Here is a 27150-nt window from a genome sequence, read left to right as displayed (position 1 = left end):
GCATTTTCTGCCGACACAGCGAGCTGCTTTGATGCTTCGGTGTTTTGACTCTGGTCTCCCTTGTTTCCACAGCCATTACAAAACTGTGGTGGTAAAATCACAGGGTCAGTTGCTTCCCTATCTCAGAGTCTTGAGCCTGCTGCCCCATTGCTTCTCATGGTTAAGTTCAGATGCCAAGGTGAGTACTGTTGGAGGGGGAAGCTAGCATTCAAGATCTTCAAGTGAGCAATGGGACAATTGATCAAAATATCCTTTGATGCCGCACCTCGATGAAGGGTGTGTGTGTGTGTGTGTGTGTGTGTGTGTGTGTGTGTGTGAGAGTGTGATTGGCATGAGCCTGATCACGCCACGATAGCCCTGCCTCCTGTTCTGTCTCAGGCATTCATCCAAATTTCTTATTTTTAGAAAAAAAAGTTGAAGCCTCCACTCCACAGCAGCTCAACTATAAAGTTGCAATTCTGATTCACAGAGGAACATGCAAGCTGGTTCTACTGACTCACATCCATGTGAATGCTGAGTGACCAACAACTGTTCAGTCAGTATTCTTTCTTAGGAAGCATTTAAACTGTTAGAATTCCTAATTTTTGTGTTCCTCTATCTCTTCCCGCAATCCTAGCACTTAGATAACAACCTGTAACTGACATCTGTTCACTAAATATTTCCCAATTGGTTCATGCATGTGTTTGTCTATCACTCAAGATGCGAGTTCGTCTCGCATTCCCCACCTCCCATTTCTGTCACTGCCCATTTGGATATTCCCAATTTGTCAATGCTTTCACATCCTTCCTGCTGTCCTGCCCCGTCCCAGGCTTTACTCCTCAAAATATATGACAGCTTCTGCTTACACCTTCCCCGAATGTACTGTTGCTTGCAAATGAGAGCTTTGCCACGCTGATGCTGTCAAGGATGTGAATGTCATGGTTGAGGACTGATGTTCTCTGTCTAATCGACTGAGCGTGTTCATTTACACTTTTGCTCAATTCGTGGTGCTGTTGTGTGTAATCATTGCTTTGACTGTTCGCCAACTCTTACATTTGCGTTTGAAATTCTTGGTCTGTACAATGAACGCCAACCCTTCCACCAACTAAGTATTACACTAGGTTTCTCCCTGAAATACCCTCTGCACTCTGAAACTCTCTAGCCATCGACCTTGACTCATCCAGCTGCTAATTCACTAAATGGTGCACACCACACCTTTGTTGATGCTGTTCTCCTCATTGATGTTGTTACAGTTTTCTAATCTTGTGGTTTCACTTGACAAAGCTCACTACCTTCACCCTGTTATGTGGAAGAGTGGTTTGATTGATTTTAGCAATGGACCAAAAAATTGATTTTCTAACAGAAACAATGTTAAAATGTTAAAGTTGTTTAATGAGTATTCAAGGAGGTGAAAATGACTTCAGTTCTTTTTTAGAAAAAGTAAAACAGAACGGGAATAGGCTATTCAACCCTTTGGGCCTGCCTCTCTGTTCAAATGATCAGGGCTGATCATCCAGCTCATTTTTTTCCCAATACCATTTGATCCCTTTAGCCCAAAGAACTATATCTAACCCTTTCTTGAAAACATTCAATGTTTTGGCCTCCGCAGCTTTCTCTGACAGAGAATCCCACAGCCTCACCATTTTCTGAGTGAAGAAAGGTCTCCTCATCTCAGTCCTAAATGGCCGATCCTTATCTTTAGACCTTGAGCCCTGGTCCTGGACTCTGCAGTCGTAGGAAACATCTTTCCGTGTTTAACCTGCCTGGTCATGTTAAAAGTTCAGAGCAAACAGCACCCACCCTACCTCTTCATTCATCACTGCCAGAGCAGCTGGTGCTTCTATTGTTGCAGCAATTGAGAACATCTCTAGTTCCCTCTATTCCCCTTGGCTCACCATGTGAACATACATGCCTCAGCCCTTAGTTTGTATTGTTTTTGAGTTTTCATCAACTTTTCCATTTTGGATAGGAGCTGCCCCTCCCCCAAGTCCCTCCTCCCTACCTTTTATCTTAGCCTACTTGGCACACCTTCCTCATTCCTGAAGAAGGGCTTATGCCCGAAACGTCGATTCTCCTTCTCCTTTGATGCTGCCTGACCTGCTGCGCTTTTCCAGCAACACATTTTTAAGCTGCAATGTTATATACAGGACATTGGTGAGTCCACTTGTAGAACACTGTACAATTCTGATCACCCTTCTATAGTATGGGTGTTGTTAAATTTGAAAGTTTTCAGAAAATATTTACAAAGATGTTGCAGGGATTGGAGGGTTTGAACTGGAGTCTATTCCTGATGAAGGGCTTTTGCCCAAAACGTCGATTTTCCTGCTCCTCGGATGCTGCCTGACCTGCTTTGCTTTTCCAGTACCACTGTGATCTAAACTCTGGTTTCCAGCATCTGCAGTCCTCACTTTTGCCTAGTTTTTCTACATTCTCCTGACTAACCTCTCCAATTCTACTCTCAACAAACTCCAAAGCCGTGCAAGATTCTGACACCTCCTGCTTAAAACCCAAAAGGTCAGAAGGATCGTGAGGCCCCGCTTTCACGGTCTGTACTCGTACTGAAAATCAAGATCAAGCGAGCTTTTGCCCTTCTACTCCATGGGAGGTTTCTGTCCTCCCTGAGTTTGCCTTAGGACACCTGCGTTGCGGTGTGACAGGTGTACCGCCCCAGTCAAACTCCCCACCTGCTACTGTCCCCGGAGCGGGTCGCGCCCGGGCTTCCGACCAGAAGCGAGAGCCCCTCAGGGCTCGCCTCCCCGCCACACCGGGTAAGTGAAAAAACGATAAGAGTAGTGGTATTTCACCGGTGGCCGAAACCTCCCACTTATTCTACACCTCTCATGTCTCTTCACAGTGCCAGACTAGAGTCAAGCTCAACAGGGTCTTCTTTCCCCGCTAATTCTACCAAGCCCGTTCCCTTGGCTGTGGTTTCGCTAGATAGTAGGTAGGGACAGTGGGAATCTCGTTCATCCATTCATGCGCATCACTAATTAGATGACCAGGCATTTGGCTATTTGATGCACTCATCATACGCGATGGATCGTGTCCTTTTCGAGATTTTAACGTCGCTCGTCGACGAATGAAATACCCCTATCCAGCGAAACCACAGCCGGAAGATCTGAAGGGGACGGTAAAAGAAAAATAAAAAAGTTAAGAAGACATTGTGAAGCAGTTTCAGCGAGGCGAGGGATGAGCTAAGGTTATCAACCGTTGGACTTAGTTACCACTCATCCCTTGTTGTGTGTAGCGTGCACTTTAATTCTTACCACCTAAAATTACCCACCACCAATTAACCTGTGTGATCTAAAACAATACACTTTTATTAATAAAATCTTAAAATTTAAGTCTAAATTAAAATCAAACTATTTAAAACTATTTAAAATACTGTTAAAACTATTAAAATATATAAAATATTTAAAATAATGTTATTTAAACTATTTAAAAGATGCATCGATCAGAGATATTAAGAGTCCATAAAAATCCGTAAAAGTTCAAGGGTCAAAGATAAAGTTAGGTTTGTGATATTCTGTGAAAATGTTTTAAATTTCACAATCCCGAGGGCTTTCATCAACTCCGAATTCTTCTCAAACCACTTCCCTCGAGCTCCTATCACAAACCCATTAAAAGATATCTTTCCTCCACCGACGAGGACCAGTATCTCTTTACCTAAATGTTGATATTTCTTTATCTTTTCCTCCCAAGCCGATTCGAGGGAGTTTATCTGAAGGTCCGTTCTGACTGTCACGTCCACCACCACGATTTGCTGTTCCTTCTCAAAGATTAGATCCGCAATTCAGAGTTTTCCGGATACATCTTTAATTCGAGGCTCTATGTATGTTATCCACCCTTTTTTCCTAATGTACCAAACTAGTTCTTCTGCTAACCTATTGTGCCTTTTAACTCTCATTTTCTTGACATATGGGCACCATCCAGAAATATGCGCGAAAGTTTCCGAAATGTCATCACATCTTCTGCAATTCTTACTATTAAAGGGCCTGCCATAAGACAAAGACGCCTGCGTTGGAAATAAATTTGTTCGTAATAAAGTCAAATTAATAACTTTTGCCGTCTTCATAAAATGTAATTTTGTCAACCAGTTATTTGATACACTATCATTCTTATAGTAGTGGACATCTGCCCCTTGACAGGGGAGGGCCATCCATCGCTGTACCTCCATCGATCTCCAGTTCGCATAGTTGGTACTCGCAAACTCCTCCCTCCCGTCTTCACTATCTTCTATGATGGTATCTGCTTCATCCGATTATCGATTAATGTTTGGATTCCAAATCTTTTCCATAACCCTTAATTTGCTCAGTTTGTGCATTCTCTCCGCCACACTATCACCCTCAAACCGAAATGAAACGTGTAATATTTTGTCGTCGGATTTATGTAGCATTCCATATTTCCGCATAATTGAAATAGGGATGAATGTTGACAGTCTATTTAATGCCAGGCCACCATCACAGGATTTAGCATAAAGCACTCCATCAGTGATGGATTGCGGAAGGTGTAAAATCTCTTTCGCCGCGCTTTTAATAATATTGTCTAGTTTGTTAAGATAATTAATAGAAACCTCTGATAAAACTGGATAATAATATAGCCTAGGAATAAAATATGTTTTTAAAAGTTCTATTTTTTGCACCGGTTTTAGGGGAGATCTTTTTAAGTTCCCTATCCATACATCCAATTGGATCTCTCAATCTGCTTTACTTCCTCCTATCCACTGATCTATTTTAGCTCCCAAATATTTATCCGTGTTTCCAGGTTCAATGAACTGTATAATCCCCTCATTTAACTTCCAATTTGTTTTATCGTTGAATACAAATGTCTTGCTCCTACAAGTAAAGTAAAATCCTTTAGTTTTCTTAATATTCACTTCCATTCCTGTATTATTACAAAACTTTTTGACCAATTTTAGACTGTAAACCATATCCTCATAAGATTGACTAATTAGAGCTATATCATCTGCGAACGCTAACGTTACGCAGTGACAGCTATTCCCATCTAATCCTAAAAATATACCCTTTCGCTTCTCCTCGATGGTACTAATTAATGGGTCCATTACAATATTGAAAAGAATCGGTGACAATGCATCACCTTGCTTTACACCTCTTAAATTCTCAATGTTTCCGGTTTTACATTTAAAACCTTCCACCTGAGTAAAATTGTTCTCATATAGATTTGTAATTAATTTAATAAATATTGACGTGAGCTGGAGTCTTTTCAATGCTATTATTAGTTTATGACCTACTGTGTCAAAAGCTTTTGCTAAGTCTACAAAAATTACTGCTAAATTTCTTTTGTTTTTTTTAGCACCGTTCATAATGTTTTCCAGGATTTTTATATTCTCTTCACATCCTGCTACACCGGTCATAAATCCTTTCTGCCGTTTATTCAGATTTATCGCTTTACTTAACCTATTCGCTTTTAGTAAAAATTTTAGTAAAAATCCTGAGCATAATTGGCCCTATCGTAATCAGCCTCCAATTATTTATATCTTTTAACTCTTCTTCGTTGCTCACTTTGGGGATCAAGACCGTTCTACTTATTTTTAACTGATCTGGAATTTTACCAGTTTTTATCCAAATGGTGTATAGTCTAGGAAGTAATGAATTATCCTTATTCAATACTTTAATTATTTCCCTCAGCGTTACCCTATCAGGCCCAGCAGCGGTTTTCACGTCCATTGCCTTTACGGCTAGATCCATGTCTTCCACCGTCACTGGGCCCGTCAGAGCACCACCTAAGGATCCCTCACCTTGGCTTATATATTTAGCAAAACCCCTTAAATTATTCTTTTAATTTAGGTTTGTTAATCTCTTTTTAAAATAATCCTCTAATTCTTCTTTACTTAAGGGACATTCACTCTTAATATCCCTGTATTGCAACAAGTTCTGTTTTCCCTTATCCATGTGCTCACTGACCTACATTGATAGTAAAACAAATTTAAAGACTTTTTTTTTGTATTTTTGATTGTGTATTGAAATGGGAAAGGGGCTGGTTTAAAATCCAAGGATTGTGGAAGGGCGACAGCATTTTTTAAGAGCAAATAACTTGACTCTCAAATTGTAAGTGTCGCTGACTCAATGTTTGCTCGTTCAGTGGGAGAATTCCAGTTACTGATCAACTGGGGGCTGTGTACAAATGGAGATTTAGTCGACAACAAATAGCTGATTGGTCTCTGGGCTAGTCCCATGGCAATGACCTTCTGCCTGCCAACAACTATGTGATTGGCTCCCAGGGAGCTGAACAGACGATGGGTGTGTGCATTTTGGGAAAAGCCATTAGATCTCTGTTAAAGAAAGACACTATCTCTTTACTCTGTGGGAAAGACCATTTCAAGCCGGTTAAAGAGAATCAATTTATTTTTCTCTTGTCAGTTGCTTCAAACTGTAGATTTAGAGCCTAGAAGAATACAGTGCAGAACAGATCCTTCGGCACTCAATCTTGTGCCGACCTGTGAACTAATCTAAGCCCATCCCCCTACACTATCCGATCATCATCCAAGTGCTTATCCAAGGATTGTTTATGTTTCCCGAATGTGGCGGGGTTAACTACATTGGCAGGCAGGGCATTCCACGCCCTTACCACTCTCTGAGTAAAGAACCTGCCTCTGACATCTGTCTTAAATCTATTACCCTTTAATTTGTAGTTACCTCCCCTTGTACAAGCTGACATCATCCGAAGAAAAAGACTTTCACTGTGTACCCTTTAAGTAAGTAAGAGACCTTTCAAGTTTTGAACCAGCTGCCCTGTGTTAGTGAGTGAAAAACCCTGGAGAATGTAGTTCAAGGAACAGTGTCCTAACAAACTGAGAGGATCAATACAGTGAACTCTGGGGATAGGGGCCATTGAACTGTTTTTGCCATCTTTACCTCCAACCATAACCTTTTTTTTGGGGTGGGTGTGTGTAGGAGAGTTACTGGAGAAAAGGGATAGAATTTTAACAATATTAGTTATTTGTTGACAATTCATAATGCAGTATCTGCAGATAGATTCTATTTATTTGTAATAAATTCTAATTCTTGTTACATGCAGAAACCTGGTCTGTGCTTTCTGTCAACCATGGTATAAAAGACAAATACATTGGGGAATCCTGTGTAACTTTTCAAATATTTAACTTCTGGGACAGCTCCAGGAATTCACAGCTTGATTTCCATCACAGTATCCCAGTTGGGATAACACAGGCCTAACACAATGGCGGTGCATGTGCGTGTTTTTAAAAGTACATGTACAGTTGCATGTATTCACACACACAACAGGAGTGTGTACACAGACTGCAGCCCTGCTTCAACGCAACAGAATTGGTGACACAAATTCTCTGGTTAATTTCTTGGCAATGCCTTTACAAACAAAGAGTCAAACTGCCTAGTTTAAATTTAACAAAGTGTGTCAGTTAACTGTTGGTCTTCATAACTAGTGTGCTTTTAGTTATCTGACTTAATATCTCCTTACGTGATTGGGTATCAGTGTTTTTGTTTCATGATGCTCCAGTTAACTACCTGAGGCATCTTACTGATTTACAGGTGTTATATGAATGTAGGTGGTTACTGCTTTGTTAATATTATGGGCATGGTGAATGGTTGCTCAGTACTGTCCAAGCATTGCAACTCACCTTGTCCCACAAAAGTGAGCTTTTCTTATCCATGATTCATAGAGTCTCTGCTTCGTTCTTCACTCTAAGACATGTTTCTATATGGATTACTTACGGCCATCAGTCTGTCTGCCAGAAGTGTGTTTGTTTGTGAATCCTGCCGGATCACATGGAACAGTTGGAGCAGCAGTTAGAGGCAGTGAGGAATTTACAAGAACTATGGGGTGTGATGGATGACAGTTATGGGAAGGGAGAAAAACCGCAGATCCAGTTAGGTTGATGGGTAACTCCAGGAAAGGTAGGAGAAGTAAGCAGGTAGTGCAGTGGCTATCCCCATCTCAAACGACTATGCTGTATTGGAAAATGTAGGGGGTGTTGGAGTCTCAGGGGAATGTAGCACAAACAGCCAGGTTTCTATATCAAGACTGGCTCTAAAGTAATGAGAGGTACATCGGGTTCCAAGCGATCAATTGTGATAGAGGACTCTCTAATCAGAGGCACAGGCAGATGTTTCTGCAGCCAGCAGCAAAAAATCAGAATGGTATGGTTTCTCTCTGGTGCCAGGATCAAGGATATCTCCAGGTGCAGAATGTTCTCAAAGCTGAGAGGGACCAGCAGGAGGTCATTGTGTACATTTGTCTAATGACATAGGAAGGGAAAAGGATGAAGTTCTGAAGGGAGAATATAGAATGTTAGGCAGGAATTTAAAAAGGTTCTTTAAAAAGGTAGTAATGTCTGAATTACTTCTGGTGCTATGAGCTAATGAGTGTAGGAATAGGAAGATAGAGCAGATGAATGTGTGGCTGAGGAGCTGGTGCAGGAGAGAAGGGTTCATATTTTTGGATCATTGGAATCTCTTCTGGGGTAGAAGTGACATGTATGAGAATGACGGCTTGCACCGGAATTGAAAGGGGATGAATAGACTGACAGGGAGATTAACTAGAGCTGCTCGGGAGGATTTAAACTCAAGGTGGGGGGGCTGGGACCCAGGGATATAGTGAGGAAAGAAATCAGCTGAGACTGGTACAGTTTGGAAAAGGAGCGAGTCAAACAGCCAAGGCAGGCAAGAACAAAGTAGAGAACAAGGTAGGACTGCTAAATTAAACTGCATTTATTTCAATGCAAGAGGTCAAAACAGGGAAGGTAGATGAACTCAGGGCATGGTAAGGAACATGGGACTGAGACATCATAGCAATCACAGAAATGTGGCTCAGGGATGGACGGAGCTGACCTGTTCCAGAATACAAATAGCTATAGGAAAGGTAGAAAGGGAGGCAAAAGAGGTGGAGTGGTGTTTTTGATAAGGGATAATATTACTGCTATACTGAGGGAAGATATTCCTGGGAATACATCCCGGGAAATTATTTGGGTGGAACTGAGAATTAAGAAAAGAATGATCACCTTATTGGGATTGTATTATAGACTCCTTAATAGTCAACGGGAAATTGAGAAACAAATTTGTAAGGAGATTTCAGGTATCTGTAAGAATCATAGGGTGGTTATTGTAGGTGACATACACTGGGACTGCAATTGTGTTAAGGGTTTAGCTGGAGAGAAAGTTGTTAAGTGTGTACAAGACAATTTTCTGATTCAGTATGTGAATATACCTACTAGAGAAGGTGCAAAACTTGATCTACTCTTGGGAATTAAGGTAGGGCAGGTGACTGAAGTGTCAGTGGGGGAGCACTTTGGGGCCAGTGACCATAGTTCCATTAGTTTTAAAATAGTGATGGAAAAGGATAGACCAGATCTAAAACTTGAAGTTCTAAATTGGAGGGAAGCCAATTTTGACAGTATTTGGCAAGAACTTTCAAAAGCTAATTGGGGCAGATGTTCACAGGTAAAGGGAGGGCTGGGGAATGAGATAATGAGAGTCCAAAGATGGTATATTCCTGTTAGGGTGAAAGGAAGGGTTAGTACATGTAGGGAATGCTGGATGACTAGAGAAATTGAGGTTTGGTTAAGAAAAAGAAGGAAGCATGTGTAAGGTATAGATGGGATAGATGGAGTGAATCCTTAGAGTATAAAGGCAGTAGGAGTATTCTTAAGAGGGAAATCAGGAGGGCAAAAAGGGGACATGAGATAGCTTTGGAAAATAGGGTTAAGGAGAATCCAGAGGGATTTTATAAATACATTAAGGACAAAAGGGTAACTCTGGCTAGAATAGAGCCCCTCAAAGATCAGTGTGGCAGCCTTTGTGTCGAGTCGCAGCAGATGGGGCAAATACTAAACAAGAATTTTGTATCATTGTTTACTGTAAAGAAGGACATGGAAGGTATAGAATGTAGGGAAATAGATGGTGACATCTTGAAGAATGTCCATATTAGAGAAGAGGTGGTGTTGGATGTCTTGAAATGCATAAATGTGGACAAATCCCCAGGACCTGATCAGGTGTATCCTAGAACTCTGTGGGAAGCTATGGAAGTGATTGCTGTGCCTCATGCTGAGAAATTTGTATCATTGATAGTCATAGGTGAGGTGCCAGAAGACTGGAGGTTAGCTAACGTGCCACTATTTAAGAAAATTGGTACGGAAAAGCCAGGGCACTATAGATGCGTGAGCCTGACATTGGTGGTGGGAAACCTGTTGGAGAGAATCCTTAGCGACAGGATATACATGTATTTGGAAAAGCACGGAGTGATTAGGGATAGTCAGCATGGCTTTGTGCACGAGAAATGTCTCATGAACTTGATTGGGTAACAAAGAGGATTGATGAGGGCGGAGCGGTGGACGTGATCTATATGGACTTCAGTAAAGCTTTCAACAAAGTTCCTCATGGTAGACTGGTTAGCAAGAATGGTTCTCATGGAATACAGGGAGAACTAGTCATTTGGATGCAGAAATGGCTTGAAGATAGGGGACAGAGGGTGGTGGTGAAGGTTGTTTTTCAGGCTGGAGTCCTGTGACCAGCAGTATTCCACAAAGATTGGTAATGGGTCCACTACTTTTCATTTATATACATGATTTGGATGTGAACATAGGAGGCATAGTTAGTAAGTTTGTAGATGACACCCAAATTGGAGGTGTAGTGGACAGCAAAGAAGGTTACCTCAGAGTAAAATGGAATCTTGATCAGATGAGGCAATGGGCTGACGAGTGGCAGATGAAGTTTTATTTAGATAATTGTGAGTGCTCCATTTTGGAAAGGCAAATCAGGGCAGGACTTATACACTTAATGGTAAGGTCCTCGGGACTGTTGCTGAACAGAGACCTTGGAATGTAGATTCATAGTTCCTTGAAAGAGCAGTCTCAAGTAGATAGGATAGTGAAGATGGCATTTAGTATGCTTCCCTCCATTAGTCAGAGCATTGTATATAGGAGTTCGGAGGTCATGTGGCTGTACAGGGCATTAGTTAGGCCACTATTGGAATATTGTAAAAGGAAGGATTTTGTGAAACCTGAAAGGGTTCAGAAAAAATTTGAGGATTTTGATAAGGTGGAGGATTTGAGCTGTAGGGAGAGGCTGAATTGGCTGTTTTCCCAAGAGTGTTGGAGGCTGAGGGGTGACCTTAGAGGTTTATAAAATTATGAGGGGCACGAATAGAATAAACAAACAAAATCTTTTCCCTGGGGTGAGGGAGTCCAGAACTAGAGGGGATTGGTTTAGGGTGAGAGGGGAAATATTTATAAGGGATCAAAGGGGCAACTTTTTCACGCAGAGGGTGATGCATGTCTGGAATAAGGTGCCAGAGGAAGTGGTGGAGGCTGGCACAATTGTAACATTTAAAAGGCATCTGGGATGGGTATATGGATAGAAAGGGTTTAGAGGGATATGGGCCAAGCGCTGGCAAATGAGACTAGATTAGGTTAGGATATCTGGTTGGCATGAGCGAAGTGGACTGAAGGATCTGTTCCCGTGCTGTACATCTCTCTGACTGTATATTCTGTCAACTCTGGCACCATCTGTATTCTCGCCCTTTGGGGGTGCTGTTCACAATATGTCAGATTCTGCAGTGGCTGTACCGTACTGCTCTGGGGATGTTGTTCACATCCTGTTTGTTTCTCCAACTGCTGTTCTGTATGAATTGGTCACAGGAAAGAGTAACTTCACCATGACTCTTCTGAAGAAGGTTGCAGAAGTTTCTGGAAATAATGACTGATTGATTGTGAAAATTGGTTTTGGTGATTTGTATTAGTTGAAACAACTGGCAGTTTTGCAGAGGGAAATTCAACTCAATAGATCCTCAATCCACAATGTCCTGGTTACCTCGCCCATTTCTCTTTACCTTCTCCTTGGACCAACAGTGGCAGAAACTCGTATTCCTGATGCATTGGTGATGACTGCGACCTACCACATGGTAATACTCTCCATCATCTAATCCTTTGAACGTCCATGGTATCTCTCGCTCGGTCTCCCGTGCTCTCTCTTGCACTGTCTCTCTGTCTCTTTCCCACACACACATACAGTGCCTCTGTCACATGCACACCTACTCGCTCTAATCTACTCACTCCATGTCTTTCTCTCCGACACTCACGTTCATACGCACAAGCTCTCTTATATGCTCTCTCAACTTCTCATACAAACTCATTCACGCTCACTCATTGACTCTCACACTCCGATATCTCTCAGTTGCTCACACACTCACTCATGCATATACGGAACACTCTGAAACATGCACTCTCCTTCACAGACATGCATTCAATCACTTCTATTCACCCACTCTGTGTATGGCACTCAAACATACACACACTCTCATATCCATACACACTACACCCTCAGTCTCTTGCTTACGTGCCTACACGCACTTTGCCTCACACTCAAGTACACATACACGGCCACGTTTGGGAACCCCAGAAACTACCGCCTTCAACAGAATAGCTCACACCACCACCCCCAAGGCAATGAGGGATGGGCAGCAAGTGTTGGTCCAGGCAGAGATATCAATGAGTGAATAACAAATCCATAAGTTCACCCATTTAAGACTAGGATGAGAAAATATTTCCTCACTCAAATGATAATCCTAAACCTATTCAAGATTGTTTGTGGCGTGAGCTACCCTGTTGAAGACAGTAGTTTCTGGGCTCCCCAAATGTGACCGTGTTGTGTACTTGTGTGAGTACCAAGGCCCTGCCAAGAAGGCAAGTTTAAAAGTATATTAACTTGCCTCATGAACAGCAGGAGTGGACATGGGACTGCTGAATAAATAATACATTTGCATGGTTGCATTACCTGAACCACTACTCAGGTAGTGTCTCCCACTCATCCTCCTCCTCTAACCAAGAAAAGGTTCTGTGTGTCAGTTAAGTAACATAGAACATTACAGCGCAGTACAGGCCCTCGATGTTGCGCCAACCTGTCATACCAATCTGAAGCCCATCTAACTTACACTATTCCATGTACACCCATATGCTTGTCCAATGACAACTTAAATGTACTTGAAGTTGGCGAATCTACTACCGTTGCAGGCAAAGCATTCCATACCCTTGCTACCTCTGACATCTGTCCTACATCTATCACCCCTCAATTTAAAGCTATGCCCCCTCATGCTTGCCATCACCATACTTGGAAAAAGGCTCTCCCTGTCCACTCTATCTAATCCTCTGATTATCTTATATGTCTCTATTAAGTCCCCTCTCAACCTTCTTCTCTCTAACAAAAACAGCCTCAAGTCCCTCAGCCTTTCCTTGTAAGACCTTCCCTCCATACCTTAGGCAACATCCTAGTAAATCTCCTCTGCACCCTTTCCAAAGCTTCCACATCCTTCTTATAATGCAGTGACCAAAACTGTACACAATACTCCAAGTGCGGCTGCACCAGAGTTTTGTACAGCTGTAGCATAACCTCATCGTTCCGGAACTCGATCCCTCTATTAATAAAAGCAAAAACACTGTATGCCTTCTTAACAACCCTTTCAACCTGGGTGGCAACTTTCAAGGATCCGTGTACTTTGAGACACCGAGATCTCTCTGCTCATCTACACTACCAAGAATCTTACCATTAGCCCATTACTCTGCATTCCTGTTGCTCCTTCCAAAGTGAATCACCTCTCACTTTTCCACATTAAACTCCGTTTGTCACCTCTCAGCCCAGCTCTGCAGCTTATCTATGTCTCTCTGTAACCTACAACATCCTTGGTCACTATCGACAACTCCACCGACCTTAGTGTCATCTGCAAATTTACTAACCCACCCTTCTACGCCCTCATCCAGGTCGTTTATAAAAATGGCAAACAGCAGTGGACCCAGTAAGGTAACTAGTTTTTTCTTTTATTCTTTATTTTTCTACAGTCTCTTTAGGAATTTAGAACAGTGGAAATGGCAGGGCAGTTGAATGTTCCATCTGCTGAGTTTGGGAGGTAAGCATCGCCACTAGTGTCCCTGCTGGCTGCATCTGTGGGAAGTGCACCCAACTCCAGCTCCTCGAAAACCGCATTCGCGAAGTGGAGCTGGAGTTGGATGAACTTCGGATCGTTCGGGAGGCGGAGGGGGTTATTGAGAGGAGTTACAGGGAGGTAGTCTCACCCCAGGCAAAAGAAAGCTGCAAATGGGTTACAGTCGGGGGATGGAACCGGTAGACAGTGCAGGGATCCCTTGTGGCTGTTTCCCTTAACGACAAGTATACCATTCTGGATACTGTTGGGGGGGTTGACTTACTGGGGTAAGCAATTGGGTACAGGTCTCTGACGTGGAGTCTGTCCCTGTTGCTCAAGAAAGGAAGGGGGCCGGGAAGCAGAGCATTAGTCACTGGGGACTCCGTAGTTAGGGGGACAGACAGGAGGTTCTGTGGGAACAAGAAAGACTCACGGTTAGTGTGTTGCCTCACAGGTGCCAGGGTTTGTGATGTCTCTGATCGTGCTTTCAGGATCCTTGAGGGAGAGCAGCCCCAAGTCGCGGTCCACATAGATATGAAAGACATAGGTAGGAAAAGGGTTGGGCATTTAAGGCAGAAATTCAGGAGCAAGGGTGGAAACTTAGTGCTAGAACAAGTAGACTTGTTATCACTGGTTTGTTGCCCATGTCACGTGCTAGCGAGGCTAGGAGTTGAACACGTGGCTACAGGGATGGTGCAGGAGGGAGGGTTTCGAATATCTGAATAATTGGGGTTCATTCTGGGGTAGGTGGGACCTCTACAAATAGGATGGTCTACACCTGAACTAGAGGGGTACCAGTATCCTGGTGGGGGAGGCGGGGGGGTGATACTGTTCAGGAGGCTTTAAACTCATTCAGCAAGGGGATGGGAACCTAAATTGTAGTTCCAGTGTGCAGGAAGTTGAGAATGGAGGTTGAGAGTAGTGAAGTCAGAAATGAGGTTTCATGGTTGCAAGAGTTCACTGGCAAGCAGAAAGGTGGTTTTACAGTGGTTTCAACCCCAGGAGCATCCGGAATAAGGTGGGTGAACTTGCAGCATGGATTGGTACCTGGGACTACGATATTGTGGCCATATTGGAGAAACTGGTAGAGCAGGGACAGGAATGGTTGTTGCAGGTTCCGGGATTTCGATGTTTCAGTAAGAGCAGAAAAGTTGGTAAAAGAGGGGGAGTTAGTCAGGGACATTTGAGGACTCTCATACTGAGTTAGTCTGGGCTGAGAATAGAAACAGGAAAGGAGAGGTCACCCTGTTGGGAGTTTTCTAAAGGCCTCCGAATAGTTCCAGAGATGTAGAGGAAAAGATAGCAAAGATAATTCTGCATATGAGTGAGAGTAACAGGGTAGTTGTTTTGGGGACTTTAATTTTCCAAATATTGACTGGAAATACGATAGTTCAACTACTTTAAATGGGTCAGTTTTTGTCCAATATGTGCCTGATTGTTTCCTGACACAGTATGTATTCAGGCCAATTAGGGGTGAGGCCATATTGGATTTTGGTTCTGGGTCCTGAACCTGGCCTGGTGTTAGATTTGGAGGTAGGTAAGCACTTTGATGATAGTGACCACAATTCGGTTATGTTTTCCTTAGTAATGGAAAGGGATAGATGTATAAAGCAGGGCAAAAGTTATTGGTGGGGGAAAGGCAATTATGGATGTGATTAGGCCAGATTTAGGATGCGTGGGATGGGGATGGGCACAATTGAAATGTGGAACTTATTCAAGGAACAGCTACTGTGTGTTATTGCTAAGTGCGTACCTGTCAGGCAGGGTGGAAGTGGTGGAACGTGAGAGTTGTGGTTTACGAAAGAAGTTTAATTTCTTCTCAAGAAGAAGAAGAAGGCTGATGTTAGGACATAATGTGAAGACTTAGTTAGGGTGCTTGAGAGTTACAAGTTAGCCAGGAAAGACCCAAAGGGAGAGCTAAGAAGAGCTAGAAGACGACTTGAGAAGTCATTGGCAGATAAGATCAGGGAAAACCCTCAAGCTTTCTATAGGTATGTCAGGAATAAAATAATGACGAGAGAAAGATTAGGGCCAATCAAGGACAGTAGTGGGAAGTTGTGCGTGGAGTCTGAGGAGACGGGAAGCACTAAATGAACATTTTTCATCAGTATTCACACTGGAAAAAGGCAATGTTGTCGAGGAGGATACAGAGATACAGGCTACTAGAATAGATGGGATTGACATTCACAAGGAGGTGTTAGCAATTCTGGAAAGTGTGAAAATAGATAAGTCCCCTGGGCCAGATGGGATTTATCCTAGGATTCTCTGGAAGCCAGGGAGGAGATTGTAGAGCCTTTGGCTTTGATCTTTATGTTGTCATTGTCTACAGGAATAGTGCCAGAAGACTGGAGGATAGCAAATGTTATCTCCATGTTCAAGAAGGGAAGTAGAGACAAATCTGATAATTATAGGCCAGTGAGCCTTACTTTGGTTGGGGTAAAGTGTTGGAAAAGGTTATAAGAAATAGGATTTATAATCGTCGAGAAAGGAATATGTTGATTAGGGATAGTGGACATAATATTGTGAAGGGTCGGCTGTGCCTCTCAAACCTTATTGAGCTCTTTGAGATGGATGAGAGTGAAGCAGTTGATGTGGTGTATATGGATTTCAGTAAGGCAGTTGATAAGGTTCCCCATGGTCGGCTATTACTCAAAATACCCAGGCATGGGATTGAGAGTGATTTGGTGGTTTGGGTCAGAAATTGACTTGCTAAAAGAAGACAGAGGGTGGTGGTTGATGGGAAATATTCATCCTGGAGTTCAGTTATTAGTGGTGTACCGCAAGGATCTGTTTTGAATCCACTGCTGTATGTCATTTTCTGAAATGAGCTTCATAAGGGTGTAGAAGGATAAGTCAGTAAGTTTGTGGATGATAGTAACGTCAGTAGTGTTGTGGATCGTACTGAAGGATGTTGCAGGTTACAGAGGGACATAAGATAAGCTGCAGAGCTGGACTGAGAGGTGGCAAATCAAGTTTAAAGCAGAAAAGTGTGAGGTGATTCACTTTGGAAGGAGCAACAGGAATAAAGAGAACTGGGCTAATAGTAAGATTCTTAGTAGTGCAGATGAGCAGAGATTTCTGTGTCCATGTACATAGATCCCTGAAAGTTGCCACCCAGGTTGATAGAGTTGTTAAGAAGGCTTATGGTGTTTTAGCTTTTATTGATCGAGGGATTGAGTTTCAGAGCCATGAGGTCGTGTTGCAGCTGTACAAAACTCTGGTGCGGCCGCACTTGGAGTATTGTGCACAGTTCTGGTCACCACATTTTAGGAAGGATGTGGAAGCTTTGGAAAGATTCAGAGGAGATTTATTAGGATTTTGCCTGGTAAGGAGGGAAGGTCTTAGGAGGAAAAGCTGAGGGACTTGTGGCTGTTTTCGTTAGAAGAAGGTTGAGAGTTGATTTATTTAAGACACAAATTAATCAGAGGGTTAGATAGGGTGGACAGTGAGAGCCTTTTTCCTTGGATGGTGATGGCGAGCATGAGGGGATATAGCTTTAAATTGAAGGGTCATAGCTATAGGACAGATGTCAGAGGTAGTTTCTTTACTTAGAGTAGTAGGGGCGTAGGATGCCCTGCCTGCAACAGTAGGATACTCGGCAATTTTAAGGGCATTTAAATGGTAATTGGATAAACATATGGATGAAATGGAATAGTTTAGGATAGATGGGCTTCTGATTGGATTCACAGGTTGGCGCAACATCAAGGGCCGAAGACCTGTACTGCGCTGTAATATTCTATATTCTAAGAACAGAATGAGTTACTATTCATCTCCTGGGCCTTTTCTTACTCTAAGGGGTTAACTGTCTCTGAGTTGGTACTATCAGATTCTAAAGTCATCGTATTTGAATAATTCACAAATAAATGGTGATCTGCTGAGAGATTTGCCATTGAGCTCACAAGTGCTTCAGGGATCCTGTTCAGCCACGTTATGTGGCAAGGAAAGAAGGTATTGCATAGCCCATTGGCTTTTGGAACAGAAAGGGAACATCGTCAGAAGTAGAGCTGGAGCAACAGTGGAGGATATGTAAATGTAAGTGATCAATGGACAGCATATAAAAAGAGTAAAATACCAGGAATGCAGGAAATGTAAATGTAATTGTCAAGTTTAAAACAAATTAAACCCAGTGCCTGGGAATATTTTTGTGAAGCAACAAAGTTTAAGAATTAGAATTAGAATCCCTGCAGTGTGGAAACAGGCTAAAAAGTGCACACTGACCCTCCGAAGAGTGTCCATCCCAGACCCATTCCCGTATTACTTGACATTTACCCCTGACTAACACCTAGCCTATACACCCCTGAACATTATGGGCAGTTTAACATGGCCAATTCACCTAATTTGCACATCTTTGACAGTGGAAGGAAACCAGAGCACCTAGAGCAAACCCATGCAGACAAATAGAGAATGTGCAAACTCCATACAGTTAGTAGCCCAAGGCTGGAATCGAACCTGGGTCCCTGACACTGTGAGGTAGCAGTGCTAACCACTGGGTCATCGTGCTGCCCCTTTTCTTTCTCCCACCCCCTCCACAGTTGCAAGGTGTCTCTAGCATGCTGTGGTTGTTTCAGACTTGCACTATCTACAGTGTTTTATTTTTCTCCAAAGAATCACAGACTTATTATTTGAAAAAGGACTATGCAGGGGTTACAGGGAGTAGGCAGGAAAAGGCACTAAGTCCTAAAACTTGAATTCTGAGGCTTTGTTGCAAGTGTCAGCTTTACTACAGGTTAAAAGTAGGAAAATCATCAGACAGAATTGATTGATGGAAACTATTTCTTCTCATGGGCAAGTCCAGAGAGTACAGATCCCTGTCAAAAAAAAGTGGAATTAAATTAATAAGTCTGGAATTAAAAACTAGTCCACTGTGAGCATGAACCATTAGTAGTTATTATAAAAATTCATCTGGATCACTTATTTCCTTCAGGGAAGAAAATCTGCCTTCCTCACCTGGTCAGACCAACTTGTGATTCCAGATCCATAACAATGTGGTTTCCTCCAAAATGGCCTGACAACATACTCAGTGCTATCAGATCTTTACAAATTTTCAGGAAGGAAATGAAACAGTATGCACTACCCAGCAGCAATCTAGACACCAGAAATAAGAGTGGCAGAAACAGCACTGTCAACTTTGCAAATTCAACTTTACTCACTAGTGCTACAGTTCGGAGAACTGCCTTACAGACTCATCAAGCAAAAGCCTGATATAGTCATACTAAGAATCATACCTTACAGAAAATGCCCCAGACATCACCATCACTGATATGCCCTGTCCAACCAGCAGGACGGATCCAGCAGGGGTAGCAGCAGTGCTATACAATTGGGAGGGATTTGCCCTCAGAGTCCTCAGCATTGACTCCAAACGTTATAGGCAACATAACCTCCTGCTAATTAGCACATACCATCCTCCTTCAGCTGATGAATCAGTACTGCTCCATGTTGGCCAACACTTGGAGGAAGCACTGAGGGTGGCTTGGACACAAAATGTACTCTGGATTGGGGGCTTCAAAGTCTGCCACCGAGTGGCTCAGCAGCAGCACTACTAATCAAGCTGGTCCAGTGTTAAAGGACATAGCTGTGGACTGGGTGAAGGAACCAACAAGACAAAAAAATATACTTGATCCCCGTGGGTGGCATAGTGCTTAGCACTATTGCCTGTCAACACCAGGACCCTGAGTTTGATTCCATCCTCAGGTGTTTGTGTGGAGTTTGCACATTGTTCCTGTGTTTGTGTAGATTTCCTCCAGGTGCTCCAGTTTCCTCCCAAAAGTCAAAAGATGTGCAGGATTAGCAATGGGAAATGTAGGGTTACAAGTATAGGGTAGTGCAGTGCTTTACAGAAGATTAGTGTGGACTTGATAGGCAGATGTGCAAACTCCACACATAGTCACCCAAGATCAGAATTAAATCCAGGTCCTGGGTGCTGAGAGGCAGCAGTGCTAATCGCTGAACCACTGTGCAGCCCCTTAGAAGAGAAGATTTTTCTTTACTGAAAAGATGTTTTGAAGTTTGGAATGCTCTTGGACTGAGAATGCTCATGTACCGAATATATTCAAGAAGAAAATAATTCACGATTTCCAGCTGAGTTTATTGAGAGATGTGAGGTCATTTCAGCATCAGATTGACAGGTGCTTTAACCAACTCCAGATTTTATTTCTCTTAATCTTCTGTGCTTCTGTCTGTAATGTGTCCCACTCTGTGAATCATCTGGGCTTTGTGTGTTATTACGTTGGTCAGTTAACTGAACTTGTTTGTTCAGTTTTCAAAGTCATCTGAAACATTTGCACTTTAATTGTGCAAGTACTGATCCACTGAGAGTATTTCCATTGAGCTCTCAGCTGTCTCAGGGAATGTGGCTCTAGGTTACAGAATGAGGGCGTTGGCCCAGAATAACCCTGAAGCTAACAGAGTTAAATTCTGCAGATCCATTGTTTGCCCTGAATTTTGGCAGGTTAAATGGTGAGGGCTTTTCATGTAGTCTGTGCATTTGAGAGAATTGATTAAAAAAAGTTATGTTTTCTCGTCAGTGAGCCCAGGAGAGAAGCAAGTCCTCTAAAGTGAGTGTCACGTCCCTCATTTCTGAATGTCAGTGATCGATATCTTTCTGATAGTCTCTATCCTCATTATCCCTCACTCTGTGTGTGAATTTCTCTTCCTCTCCAGCCCGTTCACTCCCTTACTCTCTATCACTTTTTTTTGCATCTGTTATCATTATACCTCTCTCCTACATCCCTCATCTTCTCTTCCCTTTTTTTACGCTACATTCTCAGTCTGCTATTTTACATTTTCTTTTGAGAAATGTCTTTTTTTCTCTTTTGATTTAATCCATTCTCAGAATGAGCCAGTATTTATTGTCCATCGCAGGGGCAGTTAAGAGTAAACTACATTGCTGTGGGTCTGCAGTTACATGTAGGTCAGAGCAGGTAAGGATGGCAGTTTCCTTCCCTAAAGGACATTGATGAAGCAGATGAGATTTTCCCAACAATCCACAATGGATTCACAGTTGTCATTAGATTCCTAATTTCCATTCTTTTATTGAAAAGAAAATTCACCTTCAGCCATGGCATGATTCGAACCTGGCTGCCCAGAACATTAGCTGGGTTTTGAGACTAACAGTCCAGATATAATATCACAACGCCATTGCCTCCCTCTGTGCCATACTTCTTCAGCGTTATCTAACCTTGTCTTTTTTTATGCTAATTGAGTGAAAAATGACATTTTGATTCTAACAGTGGACTCAGCTCCACCTGTTCATCCCACCCAGTCACTTCCACAAGACGTTCGATTACATTTCTGCCAATAACGATATAGTCTCCTGCTCATGTACATGTGTTGCTTGTGGGTGGGGATAGCACTCATATAAAGAGTCAGGTTTTTAGGATGAAGATGTGAGCAATTTATTCGTTCAATAGATGAACCTTTGAAATACTTTCAACCCAGAGGTGTTTGAATGCTCTGACACTGACTGTGTTCAAGAAGAGGTGTTTAATATTTTGCTGCAAGGTTTGCTGAGAGATAGGAATGTAATTTGGAATATGGAGTTCAGGAAATAGTTCACTCATTGACATGTTGAAAGTTAGCACAGCCTCGAAGGGGAGAATAGCCAACTCCAGATTGTATTTCTCTTAAACTGATAGTCACATGTCTCTAATGTGTTCAATTTTTTATTCCCTTGTGTGTGTTCCAGGGTGGGCCTGCATTTATTGCCCGTCCCTAGTTGTCCCGAGAAGATAGTGGTAAGCTGCCTCCTTGATCTGTTGCAGTCCTTATGCCATAAGTAGAGAGGGAGTCCCTGGATTTTGACCCAGCCATAGTGAAGTATTAGTCAGGATGAGTGGCTTTGAGGGGAATTGTAAGTTGTGGTGTTCTCTTGTATCTGCCACCCTTGCCTTCAAGATGGAAGTGGTTGTGGTTTTGGAAGGTGCTATCTAAGGAGCTTTGGTGAATTTATGTTGTGCATCTTGTAGATAGTACACACTGCTGCTATTGAGTCTTGTTAGTTTAGCAAGAGGATGCATGTGGCTGTAGTGTTAATCAAGCAGGCTGCTTGGACAGTATCTTGTTTCTGTTATTGAAACTGCACCCATCTAGGCAACATTCCATCATACTCCTGACTTGTATCTTGTCAGTCGCATACAGACTTTGGGGAGTCAGGAGGTGGGCTACTTTTTGCAGGATCTCTAGACTCTGACCTGCTCTTTTAGGCACTGTGTCCATGTGGAGAGACCAGTGAATTTCTGGTCAATGGCAAACCCCAGGTTTTGATTATGGGGAAATTCAGTAATGGTAATGCCATTGAATGTGAAGGGATGGTGATTAGATTATCTTACTGGATATGGTCATTCCTTAGTGTTTGTGTGGTACGATGTAATTTGCGACTTGTGGACTGAAGTCAGGATATTATGGGTTAACAATTTGCCTACATCAGTTTGAAAATCAACTTATCGATTTGAATACTTCGTAAACAACTCCTGATCTGCTGACAGTAGCCAAACTCTCAGATGCCTCCGGGACTGTGACTCCAGCCTGACAAAATATAATTCATTTTACAGCTCATCAAGCTTTGAGAAGTAGAGGGAATCTTGATGAAAATAAGGTCAAAAACAGTGAGGAACGTTTATAACATCAGTCAATAGACCTCTGATTGAAGAAAAACAGTACACCATCTCTATGACATGAACAAATAAAGATAAGGGTTAATGTTAAACTAAGGTAAAGATTTTGCAGTCAGCACTGAGAATAAAGGAGAGGAGCTGGAAAACCAAAGTTGTCAGAGTTGGAAGGGAGAGAAATATGTAGGGAAAAGACGGAATTATGTATTTCAGTAATCTGAGTAAGAGAAGACACAGTATCATCTAGATGCTTAAAAAACAAAATATTTGTAAAGATGGGAACATGCTCAGCAAAGTGTGCACAAGGTAAACGCACAGGTAACGCCAGTGAAATGACAGAACTATTTGCTTCAGTTTTGACCAGGTGGATTTGTACAGTGAGCATAACTTTGTTAAAAAGATAGTCATTAAAAATAGGAAATGTAAATCTAATTGTCAGTGTTACGAAGTTTCAAACTGTGAACCTGAATATTTTGCACGTGCAACAAAGATTCTCCAGAATAACATTGAAGCAAAACGTATCACATTCTGAGGGCTTATTACATTGTCAAGCCTTATATCCCCTTCATCCTGATGAAATGGATTAATCACTTGCACTCAACACTTTCAGAGTGAGCTCTATTGGTCTGGTGACCTAGATATCAGACCTAAAGATTGTGTTTCAACTTCAGAGATCTGTTACAATCTATGTGTCCTCATGAGTCTGCACTGGATGACCACAGGTAGTTTTTGGGGATGTGAATGTAGAAAGTCAGAAGGCTAGAGTTAAGTTGACAGAAAGGGCAGTTGAGTGTAGAACTGAGTCTATAGGCACCATCAGTGGCTGTTGCTTGTGAGCAAACAGCAGGATAACTCAAGTGGGATGTGGGAAGGGTCTCAAAGCAAAAATGTTGTTTTTGTAAGTGTTCTGAACAGGGACAGCTTGCTCCATGGTGCACCGTCTCCTTCGGATTCTTGTGGTGATGTAGAGCCCCATGTCCAGGTCACTTTGCCTCTGCTCCCTGGGGCTATAGGTCACCTTGTATGGCTGGAGGAGGTGCAGGTTCAGTGAGCATGTTGCACTGATGTGATTCCCACAGCTGGGGTTATATGAAGTCTTCAAAGAGGATCTCAGTGCGGTTGGCAGAAGTGGTAAGTTCCTGAGGGTGAGGAGTAAGCCTGTGCATAGATAGGAGTCCTGGCGCTCAGGACTGCCCATGACTGAAAGCTGACAAATTAGATTAGATTCCCTACAGTGTGGAAACAGGCCCTTCGGCTCTCCGAAGAGTAACCCACCCCCTCTGACTAATGCACCTAACACTACGGACAATTTAGAATGGCCAGTTCACCTAACCTGCACGTCTTTGGACTGTGGGAAGAAACCGGAGCACCCGGAGAAAACAACCCACGCAGACACAGGGAGAATGTGCAAACTCCACACAGACAGTTGCTCAAGGCTGGAATTGAACCTAGGACCCTCGTGCTGTGAGGCAGCAGTGCTAACCACTGAGCCACCGTGCCACCAGCTTGACATTTGAAACAGTGCATCAGATTGGTCATTGAATGGAAGGAGATGTCATGTCAGTCTGCCCCTTGGAGATGAGCAAAACAGGGAGAGTGATACTCCCTTTGATTGCATCCAGATACAGACAGGCTGGTCGAGTCGGCACATGGGGTGATGCCAAATTACTGCATTTGGCTATAAATACTTGGTGCAATGGGCAGACTCAAGGCAGATGGAGTTTGTGTGACTTGAAGTGATGCATTTTGCCAAACAGCCAGGCAAAGTATATTGACATAATCGTGCTATTGTAAGTAATGTGAGGCACAGAGGGAACTGCAGGTCCCTTGATCTTAGAAGGTGACAGCACATACTGAGACTGTAGTTCACACATCAGATAGGATTGGGACTTTGTATAAACAGGTATGGAACACCCAGCAGGTAGATTATACTCAATCAATATATTGCATAGATGAGTCCTCACAAAGAATTTACTGTCGAGTTCTGATCCCTGCACTTTAGTAAGTGACAAAGAATTTATTTTTTATTTCTTTTATTTGTGGGATGTAGGTATCACTGGCTGGCCAGCATTTATTGCTGTCCCTAGTTGCTCCTGAGAAGGTTGTGGTGAGCTGCATTCTTAAGCCGCTGGCATCCACCTGCTGTGGGTTAACCCACAATGTCATTAGGGAGGGATTTCCAGGATTTTAACCCAGAGACAGCGAAGGAATGCTAATATATTTCTAAGTCAGAGAGCAAGTGGTTGGAAGGGGAACTTGCAGTTAGTGACCTTCTCATGTATCTGCTGACCTTGTCCTTTTTAGATGGAATTGGACATGGATTTGGAAGGTGGTGTCGGAGGATGTTTGGTGACTTTCCACAGTTCAACATGCAGATAGTACGCACTGCTGCTACTGAATGCTCTTAGTTTGGCAGGAGAATGCTTGTGGATGAGGTGCCAATCAGCGGGCTGCCTTTTTAATAAGAAACAAAATTAAATCAACAGTAAGAAATGAAGTAAGGTCAGATGGTGTAGAATCTATGTGTAGAATTGACAAACTGCAAGAGTTTTTAAAAAATCATAGTTGGAATTATGTACAGGCCTCCAAACAGTAGTCAAGAGCTGGGGTGCAAGATACACCGGGAGATAGAAAGGATTGTCGTGGAAGATCTGCCTACCGAGTCAGGATGGGTGGAAATTAGGAACAGCAAGGGAGCAGTCACCTCTTTAGGGGTTTACTACAGGCCCCCCAACAGCAGCAGGGAGATGGAAGAAAGCATAGCTCGGCAGATTTTGGAAAAGTGTGGACGTAGTAGGGTTGTTGTAATGGGGGACTTTAACTTTCCCAATATTGATTGGAACCTCCTTCGAGCAGAAGATTTGAATGGAGCTGTTTTTGTAAGGTGTGTTCAGGAGGGTTTCCTAACTCAGTACGTTGACAGGCCGATGAGGGGAGAGGCCGTTCAAGATTTGGTGCTCGGCAATGAGCCAGGGCAGGTATCAGATCTTGTGGTGGGAAAGCATTTTGGTAATAGTGACCACAACTGCCTCACAGTCTACATAGCTATGGAGAAGGAGAGGATTAGGCAAAATGAGAGGATATATAATTGGGGAAGAGGAAACTATGATGCAATTAGACATGAGTTAGGAAGCATGGACTGGGAGCAATTGTTCCATGGTAAAGGCACTATAGACATGTGGAGACTGTTTAAGGAACAGTTGTTGTGAGTGATGAATAAATGCGTCCCTCTGAGACAGGCAAGAAGGGTTAAGATAAAGGAACCTTGGATGACGAGAGCGGTGGAGCTTCTCGTCAAAAGGGAAACGGTAGCTTAAAATAAGGTGGAGGAAGCTCGGGTGAAGCTCAGCTCTACAGGATTACAGGCAGGCAAGGAAGGAGCTTAAAAATGGTCTGTGGAGAGCCAGGAGGGGGCACGAGAAAAGCTTGGCAGAACGGATTAGGGAGAACACAAAGGCATTTTACACTTATGTGAGGAATAAGAGAATGGTCAAAGAAAGAGTAGGCCTGATCAGGGATAGGATAGGGAATTTGTGTGTGGAGTCTGAGGAGGTAGGGGAAGCCCTAAATGAGTTTTTTGCTTCTGTCTTTATGAAAGAAGCGAACTTTATAGTGAATGAAACCTTTGAAGAGCAGGTGTGCGTGCTGAAATGGATAGAGATAGAGGATGTGCTGAAGATTTTGTCAAACATTAAGATTGACAAGTCGCCAGGCCCGGACCAGATTTGTCCTTGGCTGCTTTGGGAAACGAGAAATGCAATTGCTTCGCCACTTGCGAAGATCTTTTCATCTTCGCTCTCCACTGAAGCCATACCTGAGGACTGGAGAGAGGCAAATGTAATTCCTCTCTTCAAGAAAGGAAATAGGGAAGTCCCCGGCAATTACAGACCAATAAGTCTCACGTCTGTCGTCTGCAAGATGTTAGAAAGGATTCTGAGGGATAAGACTTATGACCATCTGGAAGAGCATGGCTTGATTAAATGCAGTCAACACGATTTTGTGAGGGGCAGGTCATGCCTCACAAACCTTATCGAGTTCTTTGAGGATGTGACTAGAAAAGTTGATGAGGATCGAGCTGTGGATGTCGTGTATATGGACTTTAGCAAGGCATTTCACAAGGTTCCCCATGGTAGGCTCATTCAGAAGGTCAGGAGGAATGGGATTCAGGGAACATAGCTGTCTGGATACAGAATTGGCTGGCCAACAGAAGACAGCGAGTGGTAGTAGAAGGAAAATATTCTGCCTGGAAGTCTGTGGTGAGTGGTGTTCCACAGGGCTCTGTCCTTGGGCCTCTATTGTTTGTAATTTTTACTAATGACTTGAATGAGGGGATTGAAGGATGGGACAGCAAGTTTGCAGATGACACAAAGGTTGGAAGTGTCGTTAACCGTATAGAGGGCTGTTGTAGGCTGCAGCGGGACATTGACAGGGTGCAGAAATGGGCTGAGAGGTGGCAGATGGAGTTCAACCTGGATAAATGCGAGGTGATGCATTTTGGAAGGTCGAATTTGAAAGCTGAGTACAGGATTAAGGATAGAATTCTTGGCAGTGTGGAGGAGCAGAGCGATCTTGGTGTGCAGATACATAGATCCCTTAAAATGGCCACCCAAGTGGAAAGGGTTGTTAAGAAAGCATATGGTGTATTGGCTTTCATTAA

The 27150-nt window shown here is 42.9% G+C and overlaps 1 protein-coding gene across 7 annotated transcripts in view; it reads left to right on the top strand.

The window, feature by feature from the left end:
* The window catches only part of LOC122541612 (zinc finger protein 501-like), a 52200-nt gene that overhangs the window by 5628 nt on the left and 19422 nt on the right, over nt 1–27150 (top strand). For 3 of the 7 annotated variants that reach the window (XM_043678501.1, XM_043678497.1, XM_043678500.1), the window contains exon 3: nt 73–178. In XM_043678501.1, coding sequence (XP_043534436.1) covers nt 73–178 — 106 coding nt within the window. Of the gene's footprint in view, nt 1–72; nt 179–405; nt 2025–3681; nt 7090–12819; nt 12853–27150 lie in introns of those variants that run through there. The other 4 variants (XR_006309623.1, XM_043678499.1, XM_043678498.1 and 1 more) reach the window with 4 other exon arrangements.

This window comes from Chiloscyllium plagiosum, chromosome 37, assembly GCF_004010195.1.
Source record: "Chiloscyllium plagiosum isolate BGI_BamShark_2017 chromosome 37, ASM401019v2, whole genome shotgun sequence".
NCBI lineage: Eukaryota > Metazoa > Chordata > Chondrichthyes > Orectolobiformes > Hemiscylliidae > Chiloscyllium > Chiloscyllium plagiosum.
Note: the sequence above shows the minus strand (reverse complement) of the source record. Positions and strands in the feature narration are given on the sequence as shown.